General features: G+C 41.1%; 3 protein-coding genes across 24 annotated transcripts in view; 2 read left to right on the forward strand and 1 right to left on the reverse strand.

Moving 5' to 3' along the window:
- The window catches only part of ctage5 (CTAGE family, member 5), a 26,262-nt gene extending 21,014 nt beyond the window's left edge, over positions 1 to 5,248 (forward strand). For 7 of the 10 annotated variants that reach the window (XM_035994639.1, XM_035994638.1, XM_031321225.2 and 4 more), the window contains 3 exons: positions 142 to 194; positions 311 to 497; positions 594 to 816. In XM_035994639.1, the coding sequence (XP_035850532.1) occupies positions 142 to 194; positions 311 to 497; positions 594 to 808 (455 nt within the window). In that variant the 3' untranslated portion in view covers positions 809 to 816. Of the gene's footprint in view, positions 1 to 141; positions 195 to 310; positions 498 to 593; positions 1,080 to 1,122; positions 1,160 to 1,192; positions 1,889 to 3,413; positions 3,418 to 5,235 lie in introns of those variants that run through there. The other 3 variants (XR_004108788.2, XR_004108789.2, XM_035994636.1) reach the window with 3 other exon arrangements.
- Positions 3,201 to 8,447, reverse strand: brms1la (BRMS1 like transcriptional repressor a). 3 transcript variants are annotated; one of them, XM_035994640.1, is made up of 10 exons: positions 8,233 to 8,447; positions 7,476 to 7,634; positions 6,682 to 6,772; positions 6,421 to 6,548; positions 6,245 to 6,324; positions 5,897 to 5,993; positions 5,649 to 5,738; positions 5,217 to 5,281; positions 4,989 to 5,124; positions 3,201 to 4,945 (listed from the first exon to the last, which is right to left on the reverse strand). In XM_035994640.1, the coding sequence occupies exons 2-9, from the start codon at positions 7,612 to 7,614 to the stop codon at positions 5,026 to 5,028; spliced, it is 789 nt and encodes a 262-aa protein (XP_035850533.1). In that variant the 5' UTR covers positions 7,615 to 7,634; positions 8,233 to 8,447; the 3' UTR covers positions 3,201 to 4,945; positions 4,989 to 5,025. The 3 variants fall into 3 exon arrangements, with proteins under 3 accessions (XP_035850533.1, XP_031177099.1, XP_031177100.1); XM_031321239.2 differs by having other exon boundaries at positions 3,201 to 5,124; XM_031321240.2 differs by having other exon boundaries at positions 3,201 to 5,124; positions 8,292 to 8,363.
- Positions 8,448 to 8,735: 288 nt separating this feature from the next.
- The window catches only part of ralgapa1 (Ral GTPase activating protein catalytic subunit alpha 1), a 77,189-nt gene continuing 72,872 nt past the window's right edge, over positions 8,736 to 13,052 (forward strand). For 5 of the 11 annotated variants that reach the window (XM_031321212.2, XM_031321215.2, XM_031321213.2 and 2 more), the window contains exons 1-4: positions 8,736 to 9,146; positions 11,450 to 11,560; positions 11,705 to 11,754; positions 12,848 to 12,905. In XM_031321212.2, coding sequence (XP_031177072.1) covers positions 9,041 to 9,146; positions 11,450 to 11,560; positions 11,705 to 11,754; positions 12,848 to 12,905 — 325 coding nt within the window. In that variant the 5' untranslated portion in view covers positions 8,736 to 9,040. The remainder of the gene's footprint in view (positions 9,147 to 11,449; positions 11,561 to 11,704; positions 11,755 to 12,847; positions 12,906 to 13,052) is intronic. The other 6 variants (XM_031321219.2, XM_031321221.2, XM_031321220.2 and 3 more) reach the window with 3 other exon arrangements.

The raw sequence follows: 13,052 nt of genomic DNA on the forward strand, positions 1-13,052 counted from the left end.
ATTTGAACGTGCACAAATGGAAATGAAAAAGCAGAATGCAAACTTTTTTTTAAATATCTAGACATGTGTTGGAATGCAACATATATATAAGCCATCTACTTCATGATTGTTCATTTCTTCTATTCATTCATTTCAATGCAGATGGCTCATACAGAGAAAACAGCCATGGGCCTGGTGAACAGGAACACAGAGAGGTGTGTGTGTGTGTGTGTGTGTGTGTGTGCGCGCGCGCGCAATTGTGTTTGAGTAGCATGTGTGTGTTTGGATCTGTGGTCCAGCCTCTGTAACCTTTCTGTATGTGTGTCACCAGTCGGGTCCTGGTGACCGAAGGACTCCCCCTGAAATGGATCCAAGGATGGGGGGCGCACCCCCACCTGGACCCCCGATGGGCCCAATGGGCCCCATGGACGGTCCCTTTCCTCGTAGATCCCCTTATGGACCACCACCTCCTGACTTCTACCCTCCTAGGGGACCTGTGGGCCCTACCATGATGCCTAGTAAGCAGTCCCAGCTATCATCACAACTTTTGAATACTGTATTATCTCTAAATGTCCTCTAACCTTATGCTCGCTTTCCTTTTCCTCTTTCTCCAGTGTGGGCCCCTCCTCCTCCAGGGATGATGTTCCCTCCTCGTTTCCCTCCAGGTGGACCTCCTCATCCTCACTACGCTCCCCCCATGCGGCCCCCTTTGCCCGACGGCCACCTACACACTTCCATGGCTCCTCCCCCTCCTCAGCAGTCCCTCCCCTCCCCACCACACAGCCAGTCCCCAGAGCAGCACACGCCCTCGCCTGAAGACGCCATTTGAGCCTGACCAGGCTTTCCACTTGAGCTGTGAGATGACGTGTTTCTGGTTGAAGTTGAACTCAGCGGTAGACAAATGGTTGGGCAGGTTGCGGTTAGCGCAGGGGAAACCATCAGCCTTCATTAGCCCACTCTGTTGCTGTTTGTCTGCTTCGGCCCCGTCTTTCTGCTCTTTTAACATCCTCTCTCTTTCTTCTGCTCTGTCACTTGCCTTTTTTTTTTCCTTCTGGTACTCTCGCTCTGCCCTATCATCATCCATCTACATCACCTGTGAAGTAGTTCCTATTGTTGTGGAGTCACAGGCAGCTTAATCTGTAGATGTGTGTGTGTGTGTGTGTGTGTGTGTGTGTGTGTGTGTGTGTGTGTGTGTGTGTGTGTGTGTGTGTGTGTGTGTGTGTGTGTGTGTGTGTGTGTGTGTGTGAGAACCAGACACATTTGCTTGATAATGCCACAAAGGGTATTTTTAATGGTACTTAAGTTGAAATGTGTGCATGTAGAGAATTGCTGCGTGGTATGTGGCAGAGAATGTGAGAGTGTTTTACGGATGGCATGAGTCAACATTTCATCCCAGTGGCACAGAAAGAAATTTAAATGATCATGGGCTATCAGGGAAGAAATGCATCTTTTAAGGTCTAATACAATATATTTTATTACACCCACGCTCTTGCTATTGTCACCATCATTTTAAAAATGTAGCCCTTTGGCATCTACGAAGTTGTTAAATCAGATCAGGTCAGATCTTGTTTTGTCTGTGACTGAACTGAGATGATCTTAGACTCTAAATATTCCCTGAGGTAAAAACAAGTTTCTTAAAATATAATTAAAGCGCATAACTGAATTTCACTGACTTCCCTGTGGGATTTCGCCTTCCTCAGCAAAGCTATTATTTCAAACAGCAGCAAGTAAACAATGCTTTTGATTATGTTACAGTGACTTGCATATGGCCTAAGCTTGAAAAATGTATTTTGTCGAAGTAAACTGTGACTCATCGTGGCAGTCACAGAGCGGTGATTAAATGGACTGACTGGGAGAGACCTTCAGAGCCAGAAAGATCACACCCATGTGAATTTTGTAAAATAAAAAGTGATTATTAATAGATAAATAAAGACAATGTCAAATTGTCAATGTCTCCATATTTCACTAATGTATTAACGTTCAATTTGTTGTGCAACTCATCAGCGGCCACCAGGGGTAACAGAGCATTGGAATGTAATTGGAAGTCAGATTTGGGTAGTTATCAGTGTTTTCTATAATAATGTACATATGACATGCGATGACAATGTTTTAAATGGTAAATATATGTTTAATTTACTGTAACCTTGATTGTACGGCACAATTCATATGTAATGATCTCTACCTAAACTACCCGACCGACTCATGTCATTTTAAACATTTACAGAACTTTTATTTAAAAGGTGAACAAAACATTCTGAAAATAAATTTGCGACTCCGATTTTAAATTACAAGACTTGTGTACACTGTATATCATTTGGTTGAATTTTAGATGTAACATTCCTGTTAAATCACTGAGCACATATTCAGATGTTGCCTAGCCCGATCAATGGAAATACAAACGATAGACTTGGTTTTTTACTGTCCAATTTCTACATAGATAACATCACCTTCGTGTGTGGTAACAAGGAACTACTTTATACTAGAATATGTAGCATTTTTGTTATGGTATGGCTGATTAGCACACAAGATCACTTTCGTAGAATTCGTAATGTACTGTAAACCATCAATGTGCCTTTCTGTCAGTGTCTGCAGAGCTAAAAAAAAAAAATAGTTTACAGAGACACCACAAAGTACTTATAAAACAACTTTTAATTGTAAAACCCACCCACAGCACCAACAAGAAAGACACAAACGTACCTTACACAGTATTTACATAAACTGTCCAATTATTGATTTGAATATTTAACATCCCCGCCACCTTCAAAAAAAAAAACTCTTTATAAAAATATTATGGGAATGGCAGTTTGTCCATCCTCCTTTATAACCACTGGGGTTGTATATATGAAGATTCAGTGGCGGGGTATGATTGGAAGGCCATGTCATTAGTCATCATCACAGTAGGCTTTCAAAGATAAAAAAAAAAAGAAGCATTTTCATGTTCATGAGCAATAACGCAAACATGGATATTACTTTAAAGACAGAGAAGAGATAGAGAGAGAAGAGGTAGATGTGTACGAAGAGAATGTAACAGTAATATCTGTTGAATAACAACTTTAAAGGGATACCTTGGTATTTCATCTTTTCTTATGTTGTCTGTATTCCATCTGCCCCTCAGTTATTATAAAAGAATTGTTAATAATGTGGTTACAATAACTCATTGCATTATTGACACTGGTTTGCAATTGCAGTGGTAATTACAGAAGGAAATTAATTGACTTTAGTTGACGATCCACATGGAGATAACCAGCTATGTTAACAAAAATATAGGATTTCATGAAAGAGTTTGTCATGGAAAAAAAGATTCAAAATGCCCAGGTATCCCACGAAAACTGTATATGATCTACTGAAATATCCCTTTTTTTTTTTTTTGCTATGCTGGTGGTATGAGGAAGTACACTGGCAGTTTGAAAAAGGTTAGTTAAAGCCTAAAATAGTCCAGTATAAATATAATTTGGATTATATTTATATGGTTAAGGAAAGTGTAAGTATTATTCATTTCTGAATGTACTGACTAAGTCTGTCTTGGTCACGTATGCACACACAATCTTGAAATACCTTTTGCCTTATCTAGCATTTTAATTACTGTTATCACTAACTTCTGTTATTTGTCTCAACCACAATTACTGCAACTCTTAAAAATGCAAGATGCATCACAAAACCAAAAGAACGTGACGAGAAATGGACTTCAAAAGTAGGCACTGTGGAGTGCAAAACTGTACACTCGGTCTCTACACTGTCATAGGATTACCACCTAACCACTGTATTCAAAACACCATAAGAAAAAGTAATAATTAGTCTCATATAAGACATTAAAACTGATCCACATAAAAGTACAACTATTTAAAAGATGTCATGGCCCAATCAAACGGGTTCATATATAGACCAGCGTTTCCCCATATGTCATTGGAAGCTTCGTCAATAATCTCAGTGCTTACAATTACAAAGAATAATGTGGAACCTGACAGGATTGTAACTTACTGGTTTGAATTCTCGATTAAAAACAAACGTCTAAAAGCACCAGTATCCCCAAATAAAAGTTCAATGCTTGATTTTTTTCTTTAAAAAGTTGAACTCTGGGTATCACATTTTTTTATTATTGTCCACTAAAGCTGCAGTTGGTAACTTTTATAAAAAAAAAAAAATAACTTTTTGTCATATTTGCTGAAACTGTCACTATATCCTGACAGTAGTAGTTGAGACAGATACTCTGTTCCTCTGCCTCCCCCTAGTGCTCCTAAAGGCATCTGCAAGATTCCACTGTGCCTGGAGGAAAACTCCACTCCACTCCAGCCGAGGAGTCTCTAACGCAGTGTCAATGACTGCTCGTAAACTGCGGCCCCACTGTAAAGCTAGGCAGAGCTGATCAAATATGAATCAAGATTATGTTACTACATAGCCTATTTCGCCTTAAATGTTTCCAGAAACATATTTTAGTGTACTGTTTAGCTGTAACTTTGTCGTTTTACATCTAACAGACACCAGTTCACGAGCCATTGACACTGTGTTAGAGACTCCTCGGCTCTGATTGGTTATTTTCCTAATGCCATTAGGAGCACCAGGAGGAGGCAGAGGAACATGATTCTTTTTCCACAGATTAACTGTCTCATGTCATACTGTCAGGATACAGATAGTATGAGCAAAAATGAGTTACAGCAGAAGTTATTTTTTACAAACGTTACCAACTGAAACTTTAATAGGTAAATCTCTTACCTCTCCACTGAGTAAACAGAAACAAATGAAAGCGACAGCCCAATTCTGAACAAAAAGTACTGGGTACTAACGTCACTAAATTGAATGCTTCTATTCCTGTTGTCCTTTAAAAGGGATTTAAACCTGCGAGTCCTTATTGTGTGTCCGTTGGCTTGAGAGGCAGCTTACCGACTGGTGCCACTGTTTGCAGAGGAGTGTAGTGGATTGTGGGAAGATTCAGAGAAATGTCCAGCTGTGTGTCATTTTCATGCTCGCAAAAGTGAACTGAACCATATATATATTTGCATGTATTGGGTCTGTTGTACGTGTGTGTGTGTATGGGTATGTGTGTGTTCCTCAGCAGTTGAGAATGGGCCTGCTTCTGTCTTGTCTGAATGGGAACACAGGGCTGTCAGAGTCGGACTTCCCTCTGTGGGGACCCAGCGTAGCCACGGCCTGGAAGACAACACACACATACCATGCTTTGTTAAAAGTTGCCCACACACACACACACACACACACACACACACACACACACACACACACACCTTTCTGATAGCTGTCCAGTCTTCCAGGATGTCCAAGTCAGGTAGCATGTAAACAATATATGGGCGTGAGCGGAGTTAAGGACGGTGCCACAGGGAGCGGGGGTGAATTAAATTCTGAAGGACACATCTGCATTACAGCATTTGGGCTTCATAGAAGCAGTATAAACACTAATTAGCACCAGTGTAGTGGCCGGGTTAGCTCAGTTGGTGGAGCGGGCGCACATGTGTGGAGGTTTGCTCCTCGATGCAGCGGCTGCGGGTTCGGCTCCGGCCTGCGGCCCTTTGCTGCATTTAATCCCCCCTATCTCTTCCCTTTCATGTCTTCATCTGTCCTGTGGAAATGAGGGCCTAAAATGCCCAAAAAAAATAATCTTTAAAAAAAAAAAAAAAAAGAATTAGCACCAGTGTGAACAGTAGCAGTAAAAAGGATATCAGACACCACTGAAGGCCGTCTCCTCTTCTTATCTGGACTCAAAGCATCTCTCCTCTTCTTCCTTCCCGATAACTCATCATTCCACAACTCTGATAGAGAGACACAGAGAAACAGATTCAAATGTTTTGCGCATGCACTGAATATAATATACAATGCTGGACACGTGCAGCTTGTTCTTCTTAACACTGTTATTAAAATGTGTTGCACATTCGTGACATTACATAACAACGTGTTCTGTGTGCGTCACCTGATGTAATATCGATGCTGTGTCTGTCTTCCTCCAGTCTTCGAATTTTCTCCTCCAGTTCACTCTGTACTGTGTCAAACAGCAGCAGCTTCTCGCTCTACACACACACGCCCGCGCACACGCACACACACCAGATTTAACACACAAGCTTACATTCGAATATGTACATACACACCACCGCCAATTAAATAGATCAAATAACACTCACTCACTTAAATTCTCATAAAATTCTGAATTCTTAATGGCTTGCAGAGCCAAGGCGAAAATCACCTCTGCAATACTTCTTTGTAAGACAGTGTGAGTGTTAGTGTGAGTGTGAGTGTGTGTCTGTGTGTGTGTCTGTCTGACCTCCCAGTGCTGGCACGCAGCCTGGATCTCACACTCATACTTGTTCTTCAAGGACTCCAGACACAACTCTCTGTAGATACCTGACAGAGGCAGAGGGGAACGCACAATGAGAGAGTGATTTATAAGGAGACCAGGGTGTATCAGACTTCATGAGTGTGTCTGTGTGTTGGAGTTACCTGCCACCTTGGTGCGGACCTGCATGTTCTCCAACAGTACAGCCAGAGGCTCCAGATATTCTGCTGCCCGGCCAGCCTCCACCTCCGACAGCTTGCTGTTCACCTGACTGAGACGCTCACGATACAGCCTGCACACAAACACAGGTGTAACTATGTACGGCCATAACAACTTCCTTTTAATGCCTTTCGTTCAACATTTCCTGTTTTTGAATTCAAATTCAAAAGAAAAACTTGACAAAGAAAAAACAATTTCAGTCTCACTGGTCTTTGAGATCTGTGAACTGTTTCTCCAGGTTGGTCATTTCATCCAGACACTCCATCCTTCTCCGCTCACAGTCCTCCTCATCCATTTCTGGAACATGATAAAGACACACTCACAAACACGTCCATATAATACAGAAAACTAACCGCTATGCCAACTCATTCACTCCCTCTGCTATAAGACTGTTGAATGAATACACATAACTACAACAAAACTGGTTCTTGCATCCTGCTGCTCTGTTCCGTCACTGGCAGTTGAATGTGAACGTGTGTGTGTGTGTGTGTGTGTGTGTGTGTGTGTGTGTGTGTGTGTGTAATGATTGGGTCATGTGTAAATGTGTATTTTACTTTTTTTATTTTTTTTTTTAATTTAATTTTTAACATTATATACATTGTATGCAAATGCACTTTTTTAACTTTAACTCTTAATGGATGGGTTGGCTGTATTGCCCCTTGGGGACTAATAAAGTTATCTGAATCTGAATCTGAATAAGCTATTATGAAGTTAATGATGGAAGAAGGAAGCTGTCTCAGGAGCTGATATGGAAGCAAAACCTGGTAGACATATTTCTGCTAGATTATGTGTCTGCCAGTCATAAAAGATTTGCAAATAGGCAGTGTCTAAAGGATGGACTACTCATTGAGTGGGGATGTACAGTCCAACCTTTGACATCAACTACTTTTTTTATCAGAATCACACACTGAAATAATGTTTCTTTTAACGGCACCCATGAACACAATTACAATAAGAATGATGTTGAATGCTCATTTTCTACTGTTTAAGACTTTCTCACCAGAGCTGTCTCCATCCTCGGAAACAGACGAAGTGTCAGAATCCTCCTCCTCTGAGCTGGACGCCTCTTGCTCCTGCTCCTCCACCTCCATCTCCTCTGCTGTGATCTCTTTCTTCTCCCGGTCACGGTGCACCGGCATGGCAGCAAATTAACTCCAGACTGGTAGTGTTAGATAGAGAGACAATGTCAGACTCTTTTAGGCAGTTTTAACGACATCAAATACAGCTTGTACTTTTAGCACATTACTTGATTCCACTTGTTACGTTGTAGGCATATTAAATGACTTGGCCGTTCAAACTAATTACAAATGACTTGCTGGACACAATAATTTAGTTTCTCTACCAGGACATGATTATAGAATTTCAGCAAACATATAGTGATGTGGGGCATCACATTTATTTTTTCATTTGTCTGTTTTTTCATGGTGGATCAATTTGGAAAATTCTTTTTGAAATGTAGCAAATACTGTTACGTCAATGATTATCACTGAAAACACGAATGGACCCCCATGGCTTTGAGATAGTTATTAAACGTTACTGACCCAAAGCAATTTTAATTTACTAGATTATCTATATGTTTGCCTTTTTAATCATCAAAACTATACAAGACAAATAAACAATAACAAACGAGCCCCCTCAAGTTAGCATTACTTAGCATGTTAGCAAGCCAGTATATAGAGTTATATGGCAAGCAAGATTAGCACGATTTGTTACAAAAATATATTAACAAGGAAGCTTAAAACTAAATCATAACTCACAAGATGGGGATGCGCAAGACGTTTGCGACAATGTTTAGAGAAAAGCAATATACACTTAAAATTATAATTTTTTTTCCCTCGGTTACAATTTCACTCGTGTGTACCAGCTAAGCTAAAAACAAATCTCAGTACGGCGCCCTTATTTGTGTAGGGAGCTGTAGTTTTCTGTATCGCCAATGTTCACACTACTAAAGGGCTAACAACCAGCCGTAAACTACGTTACCCGTCAGCACTGTAGCTTGAGGTGGAGAGTTCGAGCAGAACTGTCGAAACGCGTTTAAAACTTTAACGCCAGTAAAATTGGAAACGCTGTTTGTGTCAGAAATATATTGCAGTTTTGTAACATTCGTATATTATGTAGTACAAACTAGATAACCAAAGTTTGCTTATTGTTGAACTAAGGTATGTTGACGTTGGATTGCTCTGGTATCTATTATCTTGTTTCCCTCCTCCCTCCTCCGCCATTATGTTTTCTAAGTGGAGTTGAGAGAGCGGAGCTAGCTAATCAGCTAGTTTAGCCTTCAGGCTGCGGACTGTTTTGGAAGGGAGGTGCGATGGATGGATGCTTTGCCCCGCAACGTTTACATTTGTTTAAACAGAATGCGCCGACAAAATTTACTCATTGATATACTCCGCGAAATTGCGGATAGCTGCTAATTCGCAACGTTAATAAATGATACAGGAGCACATTTTTTCTTTATAGTTAGAAGATTAACGCTAGCTGAGGCTGTTTAAGTGGCTAGCGTTAGACAGCTAGCAGCTCCTCCTTGCTGTCTACCATCGCATTCTTGTGTCTTCTGCCCCGGGAATGTTCTCCAAAAAGCCTCATGGGGACGTTAAAAAATCAACACAGAAAGTGTTGGACCCAAAGAAGGACGTGTTGACGAGGCTAAAACATCTCAGAATAGTCATAGGTAAGTTAAAATAATTGTTAGGCAGCTAACAGGTTAGCTTAACGTTATACGTGCCAGTCTGTGGATACAGGGAATGCCACTCCAAACTCGCCTCGGAAATCACGAATTTCAAAGTTGCCTTGCATGTAAACAGAGACGCATCCTTTTTATAACCAACTTTAAGACCATTTCAGATTGCTTTAGTATCATCACAATTTAGTACCACCAATTCGGCTCCTCACCGTTAGTCCATTGCAAAGCATTTTGATCAGTTGTTTTATTTTTTCCACATCTCTCTCAGAATGACTATGATGGGCAGTAGACTTGATCATGACTTGAACTTGATTGAGCTTTGTGTATACAGGCTAAAAGGTGTGCTTGACGCTGTGTAAGTGGCAGTTCCATTGCATTGTCACAGGTACTGAATGGAGTCTGTCTTAAGGGTCGCTTTATAGAGGAGAATCGGATGTAACGTTAATGTTTTTATTACCTTGTGATAACGTGTATGAAGCTGTCTGCATACAATTTAGGTGATGATATACGCTACGTTAGGAAGTCAGGCTGTTGTGATTTCCCCAAGGGTGTGCCGGATAAATACCTTGTGAATGAGAAATAATGACGGTTTTTAAACGTGAAAATGTGTTACACACACAACACCATACCAGTTGCAGTGTTTTGAATGTGTTGGAGGATGTTAGTGTAATGGGTATGAATAAGTGATGAATTTGTGATTTGTGCGTGTGTATTTTTTATTGGCATAGACTTGGCTCTCACTCATGTACACACCCACAACGCACAAACACTGACCGGAGACGGGAAACAGCCTCTACTATTTCCTCTCTATGTCCAGTACAGTAGCCAAACTTCCTGTTTCTATTGTAAGAGCTGCTGTGTGTGTGTGTGTGTGTGTGTGTGTGTGTGTGTGTGTGTGTGCGCACGCGCGCGCGACAGAGAGGGAAAGGGGTGTGCCCCTCTCCGTGCTCTATGGGGAATACAAGACCTTGATAACAATCACAGAGACACGCAAAGTCGCACAAACACACTTGCAGTCACATTGTTTGCAAAAGGAATACTCAGCCAGCTGAACAATAGCTAACCACACAGTTTTAACAATCAACATGGTGCCAGACCACCACTTTAAGAAAATGCATTAGGGGACTATTATTTGCAGCACTGGGAAGAGCTGGAGCAATGCCACTAACTTTAAAGAGCCAGCAAATGTACAGTAGCTCTCGTCATTGTGGACTCAAACATCTGAGGTCTAAACCAAAATAGCATTCAGTGCCACTACCCAGTATTGCAATGTCAATGTGAAGAGTGACTAAATAATTTGCTATGGGTTTTGTAGAAAAAGAGCTTCTGTACATCACCTTACGACATGGCATGTGCAATCAGGTAGTGAGAAATGTGGTGTTAAAAATGTCCGTGCCCTGAGGAAAAGAAAAGAACACCACTCAGCTAGGCCACTAAGACCTTACAAGGGCAACCACTATGGCATAGAACACAGACGGCCTCAGTGTGAGAGTGTGTATAGCACAGTTCAGACTTCATGTAAACAAACCCAGAGACTATCACCAGAAGCTCTTCTGAGAGCATAGCCTAATGTTCTCCTACATGCTTGTGTATCTTCTTTCACGTTTGACCCTGAACTACAGTGGTGGTATTCTCCGTATAAACGTGTGTTTTTATCTCTGTGTCTCCTTCCTAAATGGCAGCCAGTATTATTGAGGCAGATATTCAGTCCAGAACACATAAAGGTAAACTTCCCATCCTTTAGAGCAGAGAATTTAGAGAGTCTGTTTTACATGACATACTGTAAGTGTATTTAGAGAACCTAGATGCTGCGGTTGAGGTTACATTGCTCAAATATATTTCCTGTTACGAAAAGTACTCTCTCCACCCCATCCTAATTGTGCAAGTCCGAAGAAAAAAACAACAACAGACACTGCACACATTTTGCCTTCATAGTGAGCGAGTTATGTAAAAAGCTCCTACCGGACTCCATGGTGCATTCCGTCGCACCTCGCTAAACTAATGGTGCATTCAATTGCACCTCTTAACCACGAGAAACTCAAACTGTAAAGTACCCTATCTGCCATCCAGTGGCTCTTATTGTGGCATTGAGGTCCCGGCTGGAATTCTTTTTTCATAATTTGATTTGAATCGGGGATTTGGAGAATCGTGATACCCACTAGTCATCATGTGTTTTCAGCATTGAGAAAGTTTACATTTCTGAAAGATTCAAGGACCGTTTATGGACTGTTTTGGGTTAACCTTGGTGTGCGTGTGTGTGTGTTTTAATTATTTTCCCTCTCTTTTTCTAGAAAATGCAGAGCCTTCAGAGCTGAAACAGTTCTTCGACCTGAACTACTCCCATATCTACTATGTCTTCTTTGAGAACTTTGTCATCATTGAGGTCAGCCTCAAGCAAAAAGGTGCGTTTTATTCACTGTCAACCAAACAGTTAAGATGAGCTCTGATTGTTCAGCTTTTACAGGATAGAAATAAAGCAATGCTTCATTGCCTTTTAGTCATATTGTGTGTGTTTTTTTTTTTTCAAGCTAGTCTGTGTGTTTCAGGTCACAAGTCTCAGAGGGAGGAGCTGGACTCAATTCTCTTCATCTTTGAGGTAATAAAATATTGCAAATTTCCAATTAACATGGAAATCTAGAGAAAACTCTTACTTAAAGCTTGATGCAACATGACTTCAGAATGGAGCTCTGACATTATGTGAAACTAAACAGTAAACTGTTTGTGATTCGCCCCGTCCTCCTTTTTCCATTGCAGATTTAGTATCGCCTCATGCGTGAGGCGAACGTGGCAGGTCGTCATAGCGACGCCGCAGCAAACTGCCGCGACCTAACGCGACACTCAGATCGTCGAATGTGTGTTGTTTTTGATTCTCGGCATGTGGCTGTTGCCACAGCCAGAAGTCAAATTTTGTTTCAAAAGAAGCTGGAGGCAGCAAAAAAACCACCGCTGGCTAAAACGCTTAAAAACGGCGGGTTTGTTCAGGACACCCCGGTCTGGTGACGCAGTGATTAGTGACGATTCTCTCTGACCAATCAGTAGTCTGCAGGTTTTCACGTCACCTTTTGGTTTCGCCTCAGCTCGCTTGGAACCTCGACGGAGGAGATACTAAAAAAAGTACCTGTTGGCAGGTACCAGGTACTTTTTATCATAATGGAAAACCAAAAAAGGCGAGTAGAGTCGAGCTGAGTCGAGCAGGTACCATGTAGTGGAAAAATGCCATAAGACCACTGGCATTTAGCAACACTGAAATGGGTGGGGGTGCTTTGAGTAGCCAGGATAAGATAGCAGAGTCAGTATGTGTGTGTTACTGACCTGCATTTGGCCCCACACGTTAAATTCAGGCCACGGCTGGGCAAAGCACAAGTCCAGTGAGTACTTGGACAAAAGATTGTGCTTAATATAGGTTTTCCCTGGGTGTTATTAGTTAGAATAAGGATGGACAATAAACTGAGTTTATAGAAATTTTGGTTGATCTACTTCATACTAACTTAAATGTATTAATATAGCATTTTTTTTACATCATTAAATTATCGGAATTCCGTGAACCAACGGACCAGTGAAATCTTAATCATTGTTATCAAGATAAATGGGACAGTAGCAAATATATAAACCCGCTCATAACGCATAACATAACAAATCTCATGGCAAAAGTGGTCCTCAGTGTCTGAATCTTTTTTTTTTTTCTTCAGAAAATTCTCCAGCTTTTGCCGGAGAGAATCCAGAGCCGATGGCAGTTCCACAGCATTGGTAACTTACACAAAACCACACTCAACCTGTTTCTTGAACAACATTACAGTTAACCTTATACATGTGTGCAACAGATCAGATTGTCCCAGCAAACTGTGTTGAATCAAGTTTAACTAGTTTTGGACAGCGTGGCCACTCATAATAGAT

This window comes from Sander lucioperca, chromosome 18, assembly GCF_008315115.2.
Source record: "Sander lucioperca isolate FBNREF2018 chromosome 18, SLUC_FBN_1.2, whole genome shotgun sequence".
NCBI lineage: Eukaryota > Metazoa > Chordata > Actinopteri > Perciformes > Percidae > Sander > Sander lucioperca.

What these genes read in the sequence shown, in the direction of transcription:
- brms1la (XM_035994640.1), bottom strand. Translation starts at nt 7,614, where the DNA reads ATGCCGGTGCACCGTGACCGGGAGAAGAAAGAGATCACAGCAGAGGAG. An exon ending in CAGCATCGATATTACATCAG is followed by an intron (nt 5,739 to 5,896) that starts GTGACGCACACA and finishes TCTCTCTATCAG; the next exon opens with AGTTGTGGAATGATGAGTTA. An exon ending in ACGGCCTTCAGTGGTGTCTG is followed by an intron (nt 5,282 to 5,648) that starts ATATCCTTTTTA and finishes AACTCCGCTCAC; the next exon opens with GCCCATATATTGTTTACATG.